Here is an 18,809-nt window from a genome sequence, read left to right on the forward strand (position 1 = left end):
AAATACAAGGAACAAATATGATTTATTAAGAATTTCAGAACGGAAGAAGTACAAGGGTGACGTGCAACAGGACAAGTACAAAAATAATTAACGCAGTCACAGTGGAAAAAACGTGAAAAAAGGAAACGTAGTCACGAAAGTAATGAAACCAAAATAAATATTTCTTGCACAGAAAATGAAACAACCGCAGCCTAATATAAAAATTTTTGTTGGGAAATAGTTTGTGAAGACCGAAAGGAATTAAACATCTTTACTATAATATTGTAACAATTAAGATGCAAAAAGAAGGCTGGGTGTGTTAACACTGTTGAAAAGAAAAGCTGAATATTTGTTGACCGAGTTCATAAAATAATTGTTCTCTCTCTCTCTCTATAGAATTAAGACTTTCCGTCGTCGTAAGAAGAATTTTGAAATTGTTTTGGAGAAAATGAACTGGTTCATTTGTGTGATGGAGTCGCAAGGAATGCAAAAGGTGTCGAAAAATCGTTCTCATCTGCTTTCGCTGAAGTTTCCGGTGACGAAGGCGGAGTCAATATCTTGCGGTGCTTTTCGAAAAGATCCACCCCATTTAAAGTAAAGAGACGAATGTGAAGGGCTCCGTCGACGACCTTGATGAATTTAACGGCGAAGAAAGCACGTTTAACGAAGCGATCAAGAAAAGCATCGGCGGCGACTTTGGAGAAAGATTCCGCTCCATCCAGGCAACACTTGAATGCCAACGCCGGTTGCTTGGCGTAATCCGAGGGTAAATCTCTCAACAAACTGGTCTGCACCTCACAAGTGTGACCGTAATCAAAATAGTAGACTCTGGCGGTGTCTCCATTGACGCTTTCAACCACGGCGCGATACCATTGTCCGTCATCAGGGAAGAAATCATCTGGCTCACGGTAAAAAGCCAGGCACGGCTTACCGACGGAAGCAACAAAGTTCTTCTTGTTGATAAATTCCGGATGGCGGCCCAACACGTCAAGGCGTTCCATAATGGAATTGACGGTCTTCGGCTCCAGCTGAATCCAAAGTTCGGTCAGCGACTTGATGTGCGAGGCCACAGCACGAGAAGAAATCATCTGCTCTGGAGCGAAATTGACGTTCTGTGGTGCGTGACTCAAGGGCGATGTGGACAATTGGCGCTGGACCAGAGATACACCATCAGAAGTGCTGAGCTGGACACGAAGGAGTCCATCGACGGTTCCCAAATATTTGACGGGGAAGGCAGAGAGTTCAACTAAACGACTTTCCAAAGCTTCGGCAAAATTTTTGTGAAAGGCATCTGCCCCATCAAGGCAGCATTTGAAAGCCAAGGGTGGCAACTTGATCAAATCCAGGGGTAGTTCGCGCAAATAGTTGGTCTGTAAAACTGAACTGTTGCCGTAGTCGACATAGCAGACGGTGACGGAATCTCCGTCGATCGCTTCGATTACCGCACGGTACCAGAATCCATCAACGTTGAAGAAAGCCAGGCAAGGCTTGCCGATGCTTGCGGAGAATTCCTTTTGGTTGACGAACTGGGGATCAAGGATAAATTTGTCGATGCGCTCCATTATGACGTTGACCGATTGAGGTTCTAGCTGAATCCAGAACTCGGCAAGTGACTTGGCGAAAGGTGCAACGGCATGGGTAGAAATAATCTGCTCTGGAACAAAAGCCAAGTTTTGGGGAGCAAATTTCGACGGAGCATCCTTGGTTGGCTCTAAAAAGATTTAAAATAGAATGAATAAGGTTACAATTTGTTTGGTGTAGGTAAAGAACAACAACTTACTAGTCTCCAAGATCAACGGAGGCGAAGCTTTTGGTAGAACAAACTCGGGTGCTAGTGGTAAAGAATACCGTTTCGTATTTGGTATTTCAACTAAACATTTGACATTAACAAACCACAATATTATTACTCGTTGAATACTAACGTGAAAGACAGTAAAGCTCACCTTTGGTAATAGATGCAGGTGTGGCCTTTGCTCGAACGACATCTGCAACCTTTTTATTGATTGAATTGTCTGTGAAAGTAACGGAATAGTTTCCTTCCTTGCACTCTCCAACGTTTACTTCGACCCATTTGTCCAGGACGAGGCTTTTCCATTCCGAGGCAGTAAAGGAGAAATTGCCATCCAGTTTGCAATGGATGCCGTGCGGTGGCTGGCGGAAATGGTTCAAACAATCCAGAGGGGCCAGGATTTTGAGGCGTGGTATCCAGAGACTGTTCCCGAAGTCGATGAAGTAGATTTCGACGAGCCCGTCTGGCAGCTCACTGATTATGAGGACGCGACGGAAACGATGGTAATTTTGGTCTTCGTTCCATTGCAGAACACCATAATGACCCAAGCGACTCTTGCCATCGCCATACAAAAGGGGAGGATTGGGTAGCGAAGAGTAGACGTTCAAAAGTTCAGTGGCCATTTCGTCTTGATCTTTGATCGGTATTCTTCCCAGCTTTCCAAAGAAAGAACCAGGCTCCCCTGAGAAAACGACGAAAAGGATCTCATGAGCAGCCAAATCAACATCGGGGATCTGAAAACACAGAAAGGTTAATTATGCCTTGAAAATCGAGAATATTCAAGTTATTTTTCACTTTGTTACCTCAGTTATAGTAGTTGGATTAGCTTGGGGCGTTGAAAAAGGAGCCTGTGGAGTTTTTGTGATTGCCAGAAGATTAACACTACCCACGGCATTTGGAGCAGAGCTGAAGTCGCTACTCGAAGTGTTCATGCTCGATAAAAGATGAGCAAGTGAATTGCGGCTCATATTATTACTCTCTGGAAATGTTAAAACAAAAAGAGGTTCTTGAAAATTTGAATGTCGATGGAAATGAAATGACAATTTTTACCGTCGAATCCAAATGACTTTGTGATGGCTTCAATTTCGTCAGGGAACATGAAAGGGTGGCGAAGGATTTGACGTAGCTCCAACATGGTCAACACCTGTGACAGGGACAGCGTGGAAGGCAGGTGGATCTTTTTTAAAACTTCCGATCCCTCCAGACTCTCGGGGCTGATTGGAACAGCGGGCGAGTTTCTTTTGTAGACTCGCTTGGTGGCCATGATGAAGAAGTTATCCTCTTCTAGTACACCGACAACATGACGGTCTCGCAAGCTGCCTAGCAGGTAACTCGTGTAGTAAAATGACATGAGCCCTGGCTCCTCGTGTGCAGAGTAATAAGTGGTTCGGCCATCGATTTCGTCAACTGCGTTGAAATTGGTAGCCTGCCAACAGGGATACAATTTTGAAATGAAGAAGATAAATGCCAACAAAATTTGGAATGAATTAAAACTCACATCTTTGGTGGCTTTGGGTTGGCAGTACGAATGAGAAAGGAAAGATCCCAGTTTACCATAGACTACTTTGACTGATCCCATGGGCTGAATTTTCTGGGTTATTCTCTCCACACTCTTGTTACTGATTGGCTAATAAGAGGAACAAAATAAACAAATTTTGTTATGATTAAAAGATGACATAATAAACTGTTACCAATGCTGTTTCATGGTAAAAACTTGTTGTCAGTGGTTCTCGCAGCAGATATATAACCTGATTACTTTCATTTGACATGGAAACAACCTAATTGAAAAGTGAATTTTTGAAATTAAAAAGCTCTCAGTATTATTTGAATTCAGTAAACTACTATACATTGTTTTGCTGCTGTAATGTAGACATCAACATATCCTGAGATTTTGTTACCAGCTCTTGATAACACTCACTAACCCTGTGAAGAAAGTAATCTGGAAACGGCACCAGATTTGGATTTGCAGTACCAAAAAGAGTCAAGTGACTATGATCTGGAAATATGACAATAGAACAAGTTAAATGGGATAATCAACTACAAAAATTCCAATAAAAAATACTGACATAGTTGGCTGTCCAACAGTGAGAAATCTGAAATAACTGGTTCTCTCAAAACAGGATCAAATAGGAAATTTTTTTGGGTGACAAAATGCCCGGCGTAAGCAATTATTTCATCAGCATTCACCAAGTCAAAAATGATGCAAGCTAAACTGGTTTCATTGATAGTTGCCACAACTGCAGCATAACTGAAAAACTGTTGGGTTGGTATAAGTGCAGTTTGCCTGATCTTCAGTGCGTAAGGCTATAACAATACAAAAAATAGTAAAACAGTTAAATGCCAGTTATTTTGTTAAAAGAAATTCCTCCATACCGCGATTTTACGAAGAGAAGAATGCCCCAAATTCAACTCTTCAAACGAAATGATAGAAGGTCGACCTCGTAAACGATATTCCAAAAAGTTTGATGGATTGTCTTCAATGACAATGACTGGGGCATTTGCCATCATTTTCAGCTCAAAGAAAAAAAACTAGAAATTCACTGATCGTGAAAATAATCCATCAAACGTAAAATAAACAAGCACGCCCGGCTTTCAAACTCGTCGACCATATGATACGATCACTAGACTATTCAAACGTTCGAACTTCGAAATATTTGGGCATGGGCATGCAGGGAACAGTGTTGCCAATTTGAAAACGAAACATATTATAATTTTTTATTGCACTGAACCACTAACTTAAAATTAATTGCACTGAACCACTAACTTAAAATTAATTGAATAGGCTAATAATTTTTATTTTTTAAATATTGACTCTACGTAAAAGTTTTTAAAGTAAATCGAAAACTTTTAGCCTAAAGCTTTCTGGCAACCTCCAGTCTGCATCATGGCTGAAAACATGCTGAATCACGTCAAACAGTTTGTGATGATTTACGTTGTATTTTGACTAATAATTTTCAGTTAACGTAATGAAAAGTAAACAGGATAAAAGTAATATGAAAAACATTTTTTTTTTTAAATTCTACATTTTGTATAGTGGGAGCAGATAGGATTGGGGTAATTTAAGAAACTTAATAGATCGTTTTCGTGAAGATGCTTCTAGGCTGATTAATGTATTGGCATCTGGCCCCATGGAGAGAAAGAGCCGCCATTGCTTTCGTAGACCTGTTCATTTTCGTGATCATGGTACACCTGAGTACACAAACCGGAAGAAAATATTTTTTAAAAAAGGTATGTAAATTTGAAATGCTTTTGTTGAGTGAAATAAGTGGGAAATTGTTGCTATAGTTGAGGGATGACGATTATTTTTTGGGAAGGGGGCTCAGTTACCGTGATTTTTTCGTGATTTCTGTGGTATTTCGGCTTATATTTGTAGCCAGAGTATTCCGGTGGAGCGTATGGTGGTGGGCCATAGCTCAACTGAGCCGAGATGCAAATTGAGACGAAAGCGACCAAAAAAACAAACTAATTTAGATAAAAGGATCGTGTTATTAGTCTTCAAAATAAAATAGCAGATTCAGCGGTCTCCTACCACTTTCAGCAAAGACATGTTGCTGTGAGTCGTTTCTTCGGCTAGAACTGATGGACTGATGATTATTGACGCATTTTCACCTTACCATAAAAACAGATCTTGCCTTGCACTTAATGATCCGTTCCAGATGCCATTGTTTCCTTGTTTGTCGACTCGTTCGTATTCACCGTCACGGCCATACTTGTACTGCACACATTGCATTGTACAACAAACAATTACGAAAACAGAGCTCTGGCCTTAATTTAGAAATACTCGAAATTTTCAACGTACGTCATTCAGTCCATCTTTTCTTATCAAATCCATTAAGCGAAAAATTGATTAATCATGCAGTGTATTTTAAAATTCTCAAAACTCCCAAGATAACCATTACCCTTTCTTATAATCGAAACTCTTTGCGTTTTTGAATTCAATTTTGATTAAGCCGTTTTAATCGAGCGTGAAATTTCTTCAGATAGAAGCAATCCCGAAAAGTGAGTGTAATGGGAAGGGTCGTCATAGAGATACTCTCCATACGATTCCCACGCCGTGAGCTCTAACCAAACTTTATCTCCCGCTTGTAAATTCAATGTAGATTGCAGTGTTAGCGGACTGTTTTGAGTTGCTTTGGTATTGGCCTCTTCAACCCATCCTCTCCCGACTTCGTTGCCGTTTAACAGCAGACGTGCCCCGTAACTGAAGACGAGCGTTGACGATTCCGGGAATTGCACAAGTCCAGAGAAGGAGAAAAAGTAAACTCCCGCGCGAGGCGCCGTGAATTTCCCTGATGGTAAATCCATGGCGCCTCCGATATTGACCTGAGCAACTTCGAACGGAAGAGGAGTGTTTTTCTTATCGAAAGATCGGTTTTTCTGGACGTAGAAATAGGTAGGCGATGACTTTACTTCAGCATAGCCAATAAACGTCTGGAAACCTTGGTAGATCCACCACAAAACAAAACAAACGTAGTAACAATTAGAAATTTTTTAGACCGAACATAGTGTAGATGAAATGAAGCTTACTAGGATCGTTTGGCTGTTTACGGAAGTCGCATAAAACAGTTTCGATATATTTAGCTCCGATAATCAAGTTGATTCCGCTGGAAGGTTGTCCCATTGTCTTTAAATCCGCACATGATCTTGGAATTTTCAATTTTCCCTGCCTGAGAACACTAGCGTTCTCTTCTTTTAATTCAAAGCTATTTTGATTGATACTTTCACTTCCGCTTTGTTGAGCAGTTAAAAGTGATTTTTGTTGTCTCGTTTGAGCATCCATTTCAGCAAGCTGAGCTTTCATTTGTGACGCTTCTGCTTCCAGACGAGTTAGTTGGTCGCCTAATTTTTCCACACTTTTTTCCTAAAACGTATTAGAATGCAATATAAAAATATACACCAAGTATAACCGTAGAATACTGAAATTTGAGTGGCTTACATGCTGTTGCTTAAATTCTTCTAATTGAATATCTTTCGCTGTCAAAACGCTCTTCAATTCCGCCTTGCATAATAAAGAACACATTTTTCAGTACAATGTTTAAGGTTGATGGCAACGCATACAGTTCAATGATTATCTTACGAAATGTTGTTGCATCTCTATCAGTTGTTGCTCTACGGTGAGGACAGCAAGAGCGTAGTTCGACACAACCAATACGAAAATTCCTAAACGGATTGCAGAGAGGCAAGCCATGTTGTAGCAAAAATGTAACGTACCTGATGAGAATCCTCGAGTAGATCTGTCGCAATTATTAACGTTACCTTGTTTTTTTATAGAGACCAATCGACAGTAACTCCTTATTATCCGGATTTGGACCAAGTGACCAGGCGTAACACCTGCGGAGTGCAGATGTTAAAACAAATTGTGTGTCGCATGCACTAGTATGCCTAACGACCTTGTTTTTTTTTAAATAGAAACCAATCAGCAGTTAGTACCTGTTAATCCCTTATTATTCAGATTTGGACGAAGCGACCAGGTGTTAAAACAAATTGTGTGTCAATACTCTGGGCATGCACTAGTGTGTAATATGCCTAACGACCTTGTTATTAATACGACAATTTGCCTTGAAGGTATTGTGTGAACAGCTGCGCTACGCGGATGATAAACGAAACGCCGAAATTTTTGTATTCGCAGCTACTAATTTCCACCCAGGCAGCCTTATCGATGAAAAGCTGCTTTGCGGTTAGTTTTTGTAACATCAATTGAAATCCCTTCCTTGAATAGATTGTGAAGCTTATATCTAGTAAATCGAATTATCAGTTTTCGCTGCAAGTGACGCTGTCGCTCCAGATTCACAGCATTACATAATTTTTTTAAATGTTGAATAGGCGCTTGAAATTGTCACTTTTTCGTAATAATGTTAAAACGTTCATTTAAAAAAGAATTTCTTTTCCTTTTTTTTTGTTGCAATACTTGATAAGTTATTCTTTAAAACCTTTTTATTATTGCTAGGGATTTCAGTCTGTTGTCTTGTTCCATTTAGCGTTACAAACGCGTATTGTAAATACGTTCTTGGCCATAGCGACGTTACAAACCTGAATGTGCATACGATATGAGGACCCTACACAGTGGTTAGTATTTCATTCAGTGATTCGTTTGCAAGATGAAGCCTGCTGATAATAGATGGCTGAATTTTAAAAAAAGCGTTGTATTTTCGGGAATCGTGACACGATGGTGTGCGAAGGCTGTGCGGAATTGATAATAACGATTAATTAAAATTAGGGATTAACATATAACAATTGCCACGTTAAATAAAATTGAGTTTGAATTTTTTTAAATAAATTTCGAACAGAGGTACGTAGAGTAAGTTACTACACATGTAATTGTTAAATGTAAAACGAAGGATTACGAACGAAGGTGTTAGTTTGAACATCCATCGCTGTTTAACTTGTTCTATAATTAATGCTGTATACAGTTAAACTAATCACTTTGAAGTATTATTTATTTACAGAGATTGAAGTCGTTCTGAATCTTTTGACGTGCCCTGCGAATATTTTTGTGTAGGTAATTTCATTTCTAAATTTAAAGACACCAGTATAACCATATTTTTTAAAATGCAGGATCGCAGGTATCCGGATTGTTAGCTGACAGTTTCTTGGACGACCTCTTCGAGAGCTCGATGGCGCTTTTGACACAGCATTGTATAATCGACATGTGCAGTAGTTTCATCTGTCAGTCTTCCCCATGATCAGAAGTAATCGGTATGTAACATTCTTTTCTATAAATGTTGGTGGCCCTGAAAAGGGCCGATTTGTTGGTAGAAGGGAATCAATTGGCTTAAGCACGTTCACCACGGATACGGCGAGCGAGTTGGATGTCTTTTGGCATGATGGTGACACGCTTAGCGTGGATGGCACACAAGTTGGTGTCTTCGAAAAGACCCACCAAGTAAGCTTCGCTGGCCTCCTGCAGGGCCATGACGGCCGAGCTCTGGAAACGCAAGTCGGTCTTGAAATCCTGGGCGATTTCTCTGACCAAGCGCTGGAATGGCAACTTGCGGATCAAAAGCTCGGTCGACTTTTGGTAGCGACGGATCTCACGAAGAGCGACGGTGCCGGGACGATAACGATGGGGTTTCTTGACTCCTCCAGTGGCCGGTGCACTCTTGCGAGCAGCTTTAGTGGCCAACTGTTTGCGGGGCGCCTTGCCACCGGTGGATTTGCGAGCGGTTTGCTTGGTACGAGCCATTTCGAGCGACTGAAATTTCAGATGTCTTTGCTAGTTAAAAGTGCTAGGTATATGTTGGGAACCTACGGACGTTGCGGAGCTAAGGGAGTTCACTGGCTAGGGATTGGTTAGTTCAAAAATGGGAGGGAAAGAATTGATAACGGAAATTCTCTCTTTGTTAGAATGATGGGCGTTGCTGAAGTTCCCACCAATGGGCGTTAAGCTTGAGGGGACTGGAGCGAGTATAAAGCACAAATTCTTCCACAGTTTGAATCATTCAGTTTAATAGTTTATCAAACTTCCGAAACTCATCTCAGAATGACTGGTCGCGGTAAAGGAGGAAAAGGACTCGGCAAAGGAGGCGCCAAACGTCATCGCAAAGTTTTGCGTGACAACATCCAGGGAATCACCAAGCCGGCCATCCGTCGTCTTGCTCGCCGTGGTGGTGTGAAGCGTATCTCTGGTCTCATCTACGAGGAAACCCGTGGTGTTTTAAAGGTGTTTCTCGAGAACGTGATTCGTGACGCCGTCACCTACACTGAACACGCCAAGAGGAAGACTGTGACGGCCATGGATGTCGTCTACGCACTGAAACGCCAGGGCCGTACTCTGTACGGCTTCGGCGGTTAAACAATTATTTTCATTTAGACTCCGATCTCAATTCAATCGGCCCTTTTCAGGGCCACCAACTTTTTAAGGAAAAAGATTTTGTTTAACTTCGTGGCCTCAGTTAAAAAATTATTTTAAACTAACTCGTGCGTGGGGTAGATATAAATCGTTATCGCTTAAATATGCTAGACTTGACAAAAGTAACCAACTGATGAAAAAGTATTATCGATTTAGGATTCATTCTAGAAAATTCCAAAGGTTTTCCGTCACTGATTAAGTCGTGTAAACGTCGTCGAAGTAAACTTAAACAATAAATTACAATTAAATTAATGTTAAAGCTAAGCAAAGCCAAGCTTGCGGCAGAAGATCAATGGTTGTCGTAGGGTTCAATCATAGGGTCTCGAATTCAATTTGTAACAGTCCCAGAAGATCAATTATTGAAAATCCTAGATACATGTTTTCCCCCTTTTATAGTGAATTTATGGTTAAAAAAGGGTATCCTGGCCTAGGATTATTCATTTCAGAATAAAACAGGCATTTGTTTACTGTGAATTAGAATCTCTTCGTTCAGAGGCGAGGCTGTGTGATTATAGCAGTAGGGCTTTTTCTTTTCTATAAAGTTTGGTGGCCCTGAAAAGGGCCGTTTGGGTTGAAAGAGAAGACCGGAGACAATTTACTTGGTGCTGGTGTACTTGGTCACTGCCTTGGTGCCTTCAGACACGGCGTGCTTGGCCAACTCACCGGGCAAAAGCAGACGGACGGCCGTCTGGATTTCCCGGCTAGTGATGGTCGAACGCTTGTTGTAGTGGGCAAGACGGGACGATTCTCCAGCGATGCGCTCGAAAATGTCGTTGACGAAGCTGTTCATGATGGTCATGGCTTTGGAGGAAATGCCAGTGTCTGGATGGACCTGCTTCAACACTTTGTAGATGTAAATGGCGTAGCTCTCCTTCCTCTTGCGCTTCTTCTTTTTGTCTCCTTTGGCAATGTTCTTCTGGGCCTTGCCGGCCTTCTTCGCAGCTTTTCCACTAACTTTGGGGGGCATTCTAGGACTTGGGTAAATCTGAGAAAGTAACGACCGAACACTTCAAATTTCGTTTTTATATTGAAGCTGGCTCCCCCTCACTACTTGATGGTAGCCAAAATTTTCGTCTCCAGAGACTTACGTGTAACAGATAGATGTTCAGTTGGGGGCGGAGCTAGTAACACAATCAGGGAGAGCTGAAAGAAAGACGGGGCAAATAAAAGTTTCTGGTTGGCTACCAAAATTGTATTCTGAATCCGACTGTCCGACATCAAGCGACTATATAAACCCAGATTTTTCATATTGTATACATCAGTTGTTCCTTGATTTAAGGAACCGTGTTAACTTACTCTCAATCCAATCATGTCTGGCCGCGGCAAAGGAGGCAAAGTAAAGGGAAAGTCAAAGACTCGTTCCAGCAGGGCCGGACTTCAATTCCCCGTCGGTCGTATCCATCGAATGCTCCGCAAGGGCTCGTACGCTGAACGCGTTGGTGCCGGTGCCCCCGTCTACTTGGCTGCCGTCATGGAGTACTTGGCCGCTGAGGTCCTCGAGTTGGCCGGTAACGCCGCCCGTGACAACAAGAAGACCCGTATCATCCCTCGTCACTTGCAATTGGCTATCCGCAACGACGAAGAGTTGAACAAACTTCTCTCCGGTGTTACAATTGCCCAGGGTGGTGTCTTGCCTAATATCCAGGCCGTTCTCTTGCCCAAGAAGACCGACAAACCCGCCAAGGCATAAACTTCTCCCGTCTTTAAACAAACGGCCCTTTTCAGGGCCACCAATTTATTCTTGAAAAAAGGAATTTGCTAAGTGCTATATTGTACATTTCAATTCTGGTTGTGGTAATGATAAAAGGCGCGCAAATTTGCTGATTCATTGCAAGGTGGCACTCTTGGATTGTTTTGATTCAACCTAATTCGTCTGCGGTAGTTTGTTTGTCCGATTGTGAGAGAAAAATTATTTCTTTTTTTATGTTTCATATTTTGGTTAATTTGGATGTATTTTAAATGTTATTGTCGTATAGATTTGTTTGTTTCCTTTCTATATCTCTGATCTGAATGAAAATTCATGTCTGAAGTGAATTCAGTATGAATTTTTGATCCACCTTATTCAAATTCATGCAACCTTGCCCCGTCCCCCTCAATTTAGTGCGAATCATTCAAAATGGTCGCCGCTTGGCGTGTTGGTGGTAGCTGTGTGACAACGATCCCCATGGCAATTCTCATTCTCAGGAATTTGGTAATCTGTTATATTTTTCCGTTTCGTGTGTGATAGCACTATTAGAGTATCTCTCTGTCTGGTATATTGCTCTTTTATTATGACACCTTTTGACAATTGACGAACATGAAAAAGATCTTGATTGGCTATAAAGAAGAGTTTACATCATCACAGATTTTGAATGATTTAATAGATAACACTATTCAGATTCTTATTTCATTCTTGACTCAATATTTTCAGATAATATCTTCAGCTGAAGGTTTCGTGTGATCTGGGTGCTTGTGATAACAGTGATAAAATGGTCCAATTCAAGCTGTCTTCCAAAACCAAGGAAATTCAAGGTTTTTTACTACACTTTTTTTATTTTGACTAACATTTGTTTTATTCCTGTGATATTTAAGACAGTATAGTATAAGTAGGTAAAAAACCTTTCTAAAAAAACATGCTTTTCAATTCGTTGCTGACTTCCTGGATAGATTTGTTTTGGGGTTTGTCCCCATGTCTAATGTTAATCCTAGCTTACATCCCACAATTAAAAAAGGATAGCCTGGTCGCTCCTTCTCTGTCTCTTTTTAAAACTCAACTGCACAACTTGTTTGTTATATTTGTATAGCTAACTCAATTATGGTCAAGATGTGGCTCCCACAGGCCACATGTATTTACTAATGTGGAAAGCTGACTTCCTTTTTCATTCACTTAATAGTCTAATTTTCGTAAATGAAAGGGGTCAGGGTGAGAAAAGTCGCATAAAAGGAGAGAGAAAAGATCTAAGTAATCAGTTGAGTGAGCATCTCCGACACGGCAACAACTGCTGTGCAGTGTGCAGTATTTGACACTAAATCGCAATCATGAGTAAATATTCTGTTACATTGTGGTTTTATATTAATTTCTATTGTTTTTGTCAGTTATTATTGCATATTAATGTTCAAATTATTTATTGTCTAGTCAATTATGGTGTTGTGCTGCTGTTGGGTGGAAAATCGTTGATGGTTGGGTCGACCACTGGTGTACAGATGTCTCCTGAGTATGGCGGATATCAAAGCACAACGCTACTGTCTTATTACTCAACATCAACCAACGCTGCTCCAGCTTGCTACACCAAGGCTCCAAAGTACAACACCATCAAGGCTTCAGAGTATTACAAGTTGTATTAAAGGAGAGAAAAGACGAAATAATCAGGCGAGTGATTATCTCCGACACGACAACAACTGCCGTGCACTATGTCACCAACTGCATTCTTCATCATCCATAGGGGTAAATTTTCAGTTTTCTACATGGAATTGTGTATCACCTTTCCTTTTTTAAATTATGTCAGTTATTATTGCATATTTATGTTCCAATTATTTATTGTATAGCAAACTGTGGCGTCGTGCTGCTGTTGGTTGTTGTCCTCAAATACTACACCACTGAGACTACAATTTATGCTGCCCGAGCTGCATCACCAAAGAGCCCGAGTACTACATCGTGATTCCATTCGTTTTAAGCCATAACCATTTGGTATTAATTTTGATATTGTTTGTTGTAGACACGTCCCCAGCAACGTCAACCTGCAGAAGGAAAGGCCAGTTTGTATGTCCTTCACGGAGATCATTACGTAAAACTGTCAATGCGGTGGTGTAGAGGTTGGGTGAGAACGGGAAGTGTTTGCTTCATTATCAAGCAGGTAAAATAGCCGTAAGGCTTAAGAGAGAGGTCAGGGTAAGAAAAAATTAGTATAAAAGGAGAGACAAAAGGCCATAGAAATCAGTTGAGTGAGCATATCTGACACGGCAACAACTGCTGTACACTTTTTGTCACCAACTGCATTCTCCAACGTAATACCAGTTCGAAACCAAATGGTAAATTTTATTTTGTTTTTACATAGTTTTGTATCAGTTTTCACTTTATTATTTTTTCTGTTTGTTAATATGTCGGTTATTATTGAAAATTAATGTTCAAATTATATGTACCATCTAGTTAACTATGGCGTTGTGCTGCTGTTGGTTGTTGTATCCTTGATGGTTGGGTCGACCACTGGTGTACCGACGTTTCGTGGTTATGGTTGATACCAAACCGCAACGCCGCCGTTTTACTACACAACAACAACGTTCGCAATAACCGGATGCTACACTACCAAGGCCGCTGAGTATTACACCACAACCTATGATGTCCCGAACTACTACACCGAAGCCTCAAAGTATAATTCTGCCTCGAGTTACACCACCAAGGCAGCGGAGTACTACACCACCAAGGCAGCGGAGTACTACACCACCAAGGCAGCGGAGTACTACACCACCAAGGCAGCGGAGTGCTACACCACCAAGGCAGCGGAGTACTACACCACCAAGGCAGCGGAGTACTACACCACCAAGGCAGCGGAGTGCTACACCACCAAGGCAGCGGAGTACTACACCACTAAGGCAGCGGAGTACTACACCACTAAGGCAGCGGAGTACTACACCACCATGTATGCTGCCCTTGCCTTTTCGACCGAGGCTCCCAAGTACTACTCCGTTCCCAGCTACAACACCGAGGCTCCAGCTTATTACACCACCAAATCGGTTAAATATTACACAGAAACGCCCAAGTACTAGTATTTTGTCAACTTTGCGTCAGTTGTCTATTGGTGTTGGATTTCTTCAAGACCGGTATGCTGAATTGTGAATTGTTTGTTTTATGTTTTAGAAGTGACTACTGCCTTATTCATACGGACATGTTCTTGTGGTTCGACGATGATATTTCAAAGATTAGTTACGAAAGACACTTGTAACTGTAGATTTTATCAAATCTTATAAGTAATGGGGAAGTGGCTGACCTTTGTAAAAAACTAAAAATGAAAGACTTTGAAGTTGAGAGAAATATATTGATACAATTCATAAACAAAACTTGGTATAAATTAGAAACAATGAACAAAAAAAAGAATTGTGTTATATTGTCCCACCTCCTCCCACAATTCCTCCACATTTTACAGTCACATACATACATACACATATACATAGACTTAAGTTAACCCATTGGCTGCCACGCCATACAACCCGTAGGTTGCTCTCTACTAATCTACGCGCCACGTCTGAAGGATCCATGACCAAGTGGGACTTGCCATTGCTGACAAGTCCGTGCTGAAAAGGGGAAACTATGGTGCATTGCCTGAAACAGGCGCCTTGCGGCAAATTTTGGGCTTGGCGACTCTCCGACCCCGCGGCTTGTAAACCACGAGACCGAACAGCGCGGCCCGTGCTAAGGAGCTAGGGGAAAACAAAGGCGTGGCAGACAACGGGTTAACTAACACTAACACAAACATATTACCAACAACAAATGATGATCCACGCTGACATTTTGGAGATACCGGCGACGTTTTAGTGTCCATCTTCTCGGCGTTTCCTCTCATTACCTTAATAAAGAGAAAACAATTCTTATCAAGTGACATGCCAATTAAAGTAACATAATAGTCACATAATACATATAGGTTCATTGTTCTGGTTTTTTTGCTCAAAACTTTAAAGGCGCGCTTTAAATTGCTTAAAATCTACCTAACAATATTGAGAACTGTTCACAGAACAAAGCTCACATGCTAGTCTTAAAAAAAAATTCCGGAAGTAGACCGGAAGTAACCACAGCGCCTCAACCATTGAGCTGTCGTCAAATTAAACCACATATTCGTGATCTCCATGAAATTTGGGGTCGATTAGATGTGATTTAAACGAAATCCAAAATTTGGCCAAAATCGAGAATTTTCCTGATGCATAGAATTTATTTTCATGTGATCATGACAACGATCTATCGATAAAATGTGAACGATATGATAATACATTTAAGAGAATTAAAACATGGAGAGTGAAAAAATGGAGAGATGGAGAGATGGAGTAACTACAATACGCAATTACAGCACATGTCACATGTCCACTTCGATTACACTTACACGACACGATTTCATTAAGTTCATACAGTTTGAGTACTGGAGCTATCCTTGTGCGGGCCCCAGTAGGCCTTCATCCCCGTCAGCTGCGTGAAGGTGGTTCGATACCACTCTCATTGACCCTTGAATGGCTGCAAGTCGACTCTTCCGCCTGAAACGGCGCCACGCATTAGGCTGTATGTTGAGGGAGTTGGCCACCGCGTTGTTGGACGGCATCCAGGAGCCCAACGCGCCGATCACCACCGGAAGCGTCGGTCCAAGGTGACCATATTTGGCCACTTTCCGGTCGAATCCAGCTTGTAGGGATTCCGGAGCATCAAAAGGTATCGTCACGTCGATGATGAGCTGCGGTGTTGCGGAGGTGATGACGATATCTGGGCGGAGGGTAGTGTCCGGGTACACCTGGTTGACACGAATCGTGTGACCGGCCCTGCAGATGATTTTGGCCAGTTCCAGCAGAATTGCGTCATGTCGCCGTCCGATTTCCGGAAGGTTGACCCGGCAATGGCTGGTCACATGTGACGTGGTCTCGGCGTCCGTCCTGCACCTTCGGCACTTCTTGTCAGGAGCCGAAATTCCAGGTGTGCCGAAAAGAGGTAGGATGGATAGTCGGCTGCGATGGATCAGCTTCCATTCTTCGAAGTTGAGTTTGGTGCGTGATGATGTGAGCCTGGCGATGTCGCTCGACGAGTCCAAAAGGAGACCCCTTGCCACTCTTCCCTGGTTTGAGGCGTTGGAGAGCTCGGTTGTCCATCGGCCCCTGATCACCGTCCTCAATCCACGGACAGCCTTGCTCGACAGGCAGGAGACGTCATCAGCGATCACTTTTGAAAGGGAACTATCGCTGGATACGTCGATCCTTGCGTGAAGACGCCTGGCTGCCTTTCGCGTTCGAGTCCATGTGTTCGGACCGCATCCGTAGAACCGAGTGTCGTACAGGCCACCCGGTGTTGAGCCAGACAGGAAATCGGAGAGGGGGAGCGGCACATCCGTGGCTTGGTCAATACCCCTGGAGACGGTTTTCTCAAGTTGGGCTCTGGCAACGAGACGGACAACTTGATCTTTGCTGTCCAACAGCTGAACGGCCCTGGCAATCGTCCACACATCAGCGTCTTTTTTAAGCTGAGAGGCGCCAAGCCCCCCAGCCCTCCGGTCAGCAAACAAGAAAGCAGTGTGGGCTGTGTGTGGCACGTATGCCACTTGGCGGAGGAATTCCGCACATCGAGTGTCCAGCTCGTCAAGGAAGCCCCTCTGTACGCGGCCGGTCGCTAGGTGATGCGAGAGAGACGGCAGGAGGTGCGCACGAAATACCTCCAGCTTCTGCCAAGGAGCCAGCAAGGAATCCGCAATCTTGACTAGCTTCTCACGGAGGTCTGTGGCTGGTCTGAAGGTGAGCTTAGTTCCCATAGGGACGCCAAGATAATTTTCATACTCCCCTACATCCAGCGCCCGAATCTGGACACCGTTGATGGAGAGCTTCGTGGACGTGCTGGCTCTACCGTTGGTGATGGTGAGAGAAGAGCACTTCTTGGCATTGAAGCGGAGACCAAGAATTGAGGCTGTCGAATTCATTCCATCGATAGTCGATTGGAGGCTGGTAGTGTCGGAGTCGGCCGCAGAGATGTCGTCAGCATAGGAAGTGGATTTCAGGCGAGTATTGAAGAGCTGAAACCCATGGGAGTTCGCCTTGGCCCGGCGGACTAGAGGCTCCGCTGCAAGATTAAAAATTATGGAGCTAAGCCCATCGCCTTGGCGGACTCCGGATGTCGGTCTCACCATCACCAGCTCCTTGCCGACAACGAAATGGAACTCGTTATGTTGGTAGATGTCGGTCAGGATGCTCCTTAGGGCCGGAGGGACTGGAAGACTGCAGAAGAGTTGGTTGAGGTAGTCATGAGGAAGTGATCCAAAAGCATTGGCCAAGTCCAGCCAGCAGATTGTTAAGTTTCTTTTCTGGGACTTGGCCTCCTCGATGGCACTCTCGAGCAGCATTGTGTGCTCCTGTATTCCGTGCACCCCCGGGAGGAAACCTTTCTGCTCCGGTGAAAGCCACTCGTTGCCGCTGGCCACTGTGGTGATCCGGGAGGCAATGCATCCGGAGAAGAGCTTGTACAGCGTTGAGAGGAGTGAGATGGGTCGGAAGTTGCTGTAGTCTTCAGTCGACCCTTTCTTGTAGATCGGGATGGTTCGGGCCGATTTCCAGCACTTCGGTACACCAAGGCGCCACACTGCGGCATAAAGGACCTCCAGCAGGCGACATTCCGGATCCAGACGGGAGATGTCCTTGTACTCGACTCCGTCCGCTCCTGGGGCCGTGTTTGAGGCTCTTTTGAGTTTCCTGGCAATCTCGGATCTTGCTGGTGGGCTGGCAAGATGTTCGAGCTCTTCCTCAGATGGATTAGACCAGCTGCATCCATCGTACACCCGCCTCGCTTCAAGTACTGCTGCCTCGGACGGGCGGTGCTGTTCATATGCACCCTTCAAGAAGTCAGTGGCAGCCTCAACAGTGCCGGTGTAGGCCTGGGAGGTCTCGCCCAGCACCTTCCGCACAGCTCGTTTCGGGAATCGCTTGAAAAGGGCTTGGATTCGGCCGGCCTCTTCCTTCTTCTTGGTGTTGTCTTTTTTTTTAATCCGCTGTTGTTGTCTTGACTGCTGTCTTCTGTGAGCTACAGGGCTGTTCCGTGATCGCTCCTGAACCACTTGCTTTCTGCTGGCAGTAAGATCGTCCGACTTTTTAGTGAGTCGATGCCAGTCGGCAGCGCAGCTTTCTGTCGCCAGATCCACATCCTCACGGTTGGAGCAGCGTAAGAAAACCGGAGCCCAAAGGTTAAAGAAAGCCTCAGCTGGAGATAAGGTGGAATCGACGGCCTCCTCCGCATCGTCATCGCTCCCGTCCGATTCCGTTTCGCTATCAAGTGGCATAGTGATCACGGTTCCAGCACTCCGAGGTGGTTGATTGCAGCGGAGTGAAGCGTCCACCGATAGGTTGGTGTCAGAAACTTGTGTTGAGGTCGGAGGCTCCACTGGATAGGCAGCCCAACCGGTTGCGTCGAGAGCCCGTTGTGTTGTTAAAAGAGGAGATGGGTCATCAGAGTGTTCACTCTCAACGCTGGTGAGGTTGTGGTTG

The 18,809-nt window shown here is 43.5% G+C and overlaps 6 protein-coding genes and 2 long non-coding RNA genes across 11 annotated transcripts in view; 4 read left to right on the forward strand and 4 right to left on the reverse strand.

The window, feature by feature from the left end:
- The window catches only part of LOC124206194 (neurexin-4-like), an 86,302-nt gene that overhangs the window by 19,700 nt on the left and 47,793 nt on the right, over nucleotides 1–18,809 (forward strand). The window lies entirely within an intron of this gene.
- On the reverse strand, nucleotides 4–4,419 carry LOC124206188. 2 transcript variants are annotated; one of them, XM_046603893.1, is made up of 10 exons: nucleotides 4,142–4,419; nucleotides 3,835–4,072; nucleotides 3,616–3,764; nucleotides 3,460–3,546; nucleotides 3,267–3,395; nucleotides 2,819–3,194; nucleotides 2,572–2,747; nucleotides 1,923–2,502; nucleotides 1,760–1,849; nucleotides 4–1,690 (listed from the first exon to the last, which is right to left on the reverse strand). In XM_046603893.1, exons 1-10 carry the CDS (start codon nucleotides 4,274–4,276, stop codon nucleotides 438–440), a joined length of 3,213 nt encoding a protein of 1,070 aa, XP_046459849.1. In that variant the 5' UTR covers nucleotides 4,277–4,419; the 3' UTR covers nucleotides 4–437. The 2 variants fall into 2 exon arrangements, with proteins under 2 accessions (XP_046459849.1, XP_046459850.1); XM_046603894.1 differs by having other exon boundaries at nucleotides 1,760–1,812; nucleotides 2,126–2,502; nucleotides 4,142–4,412.
- Nucleotides 4,686–6,979, reverse strand: LOC124206198. The gene is made up of 6 exons (XM_046603908.1): nucleotides 6,846–6,979; nucleotides 6,705–6,767; nucleotides 6,296–6,629; nucleotides 5,298–6,207; nucleotides 5,096–5,230; nucleotides 4,686–4,957 (listed from the first exon to the last, which is right to left on the reverse strand). Exons 1-4 carry the CDS (start codon nucleotides 6,954–6,956, stop codon nucleotides 5,714–5,716), a joined length of 1,002 nt encoding a protein of 333 aa, XP_046459864.1. The 5' UTR covers nucleotides 6,957–6,979; the 3' UTR covers nucleotides 4,686–4,957; nucleotides 5,096–5,230; nucleotides 5,298–5,713.
- Nucleotides 4,867–7,730, forward strand: LOC124206234. Its single transcript, XR_006879643.1, has 4 exons — nucleotides 4,867–4,996; nucleotides 6,870–6,970; nucleotides 7,040–7,445; nucleotides 7,716–7,730. It is a non-coding gene; the product is annotated as an uncharacterized LOC124206234 (long non-coding RNA).
- Nucleotides 8,490–8,999, reverse strand: LOC124206213 (histone H3). The gene has a single exon (XM_046603922.1). It carries the CDS (start codon nucleotides 8,949–8,951, stop codon nucleotides 8,541–8,543), a length of 411 nt encoding a protein of 136 aa, XP_046459878.1. The 5' UTR covers nucleotides 8,952–8,999; the 3' UTR covers nucleotides 8,490–8,540.
- Nucleotides 9,217–9,575, forward strand: LOC124206226 (histone H4). The gene has a single exon (XM_046603936.1). The coding sequence runs from the start codon at nucleotides 9,249–9,251 to the stop codon at nucleotides 9,558–9,560; it is 312 nt and encodes a 103-aa protein (XP_046459892.1). The 5' UTR covers nucleotides 9,217–9,248; the 3' UTR covers nucleotides 9,561–9,575.
- LOC124206220 (histone H2B.3) lies at nucleotides 10,171–10,606 on the reverse strand. The gene has a single exon (XM_046603930.1). It carries the CDS (start codon nucleotides 10,582–10,584, stop codon nucleotides 10,213–10,215), a length of 372 nt encoding a protein of 123 aa, XP_046459886.1. The 5' UTR covers nucleotides 10,585–10,606; the 3' UTR covers nucleotides 10,171–10,212.
- LOC124206230 lies at nucleotides 11,318–14,646 on the forward strand. Of its 3 annotated transcripts, XR_006879637.1 has the most exons (7): nucleotides 11,318–11,808; nucleotides 12,028–12,128; nucleotides 12,512–12,639; nucleotides 12,733–13,041; nucleotides 13,143–13,241; nucleotides 13,313–13,625; nucleotides 13,744–14,646. It is a non-coding gene; the product is annotated as an uncharacterized LOC124206230 (long non-coding RNA). The 3 variants fall into 3 exon arrangements; XR_006879636.1 differs by lacking the exon at nucleotides 12,512–12,639 and having other exon boundaries at nucleotides 11,322–11,808; XR_006879638.1 differs by lacking the exons at nucleotides 11,318–11,808; nucleotides 12,512–12,639 and adding an exon at nucleotides 11,816–11,869.

The sequence above is a fragment of the Daphnia pulex genome, chromosome 10 (genome assembly GCF_021134715.1).
Source record: "Daphnia pulex isolate KAP4 chromosome 10, ASM2113471v1".
NCBI lineage: Eukaryota > Metazoa > Arthropoda > Branchiopoda > Diplostraca > Daphniidae > Daphnia > Daphnia pulex.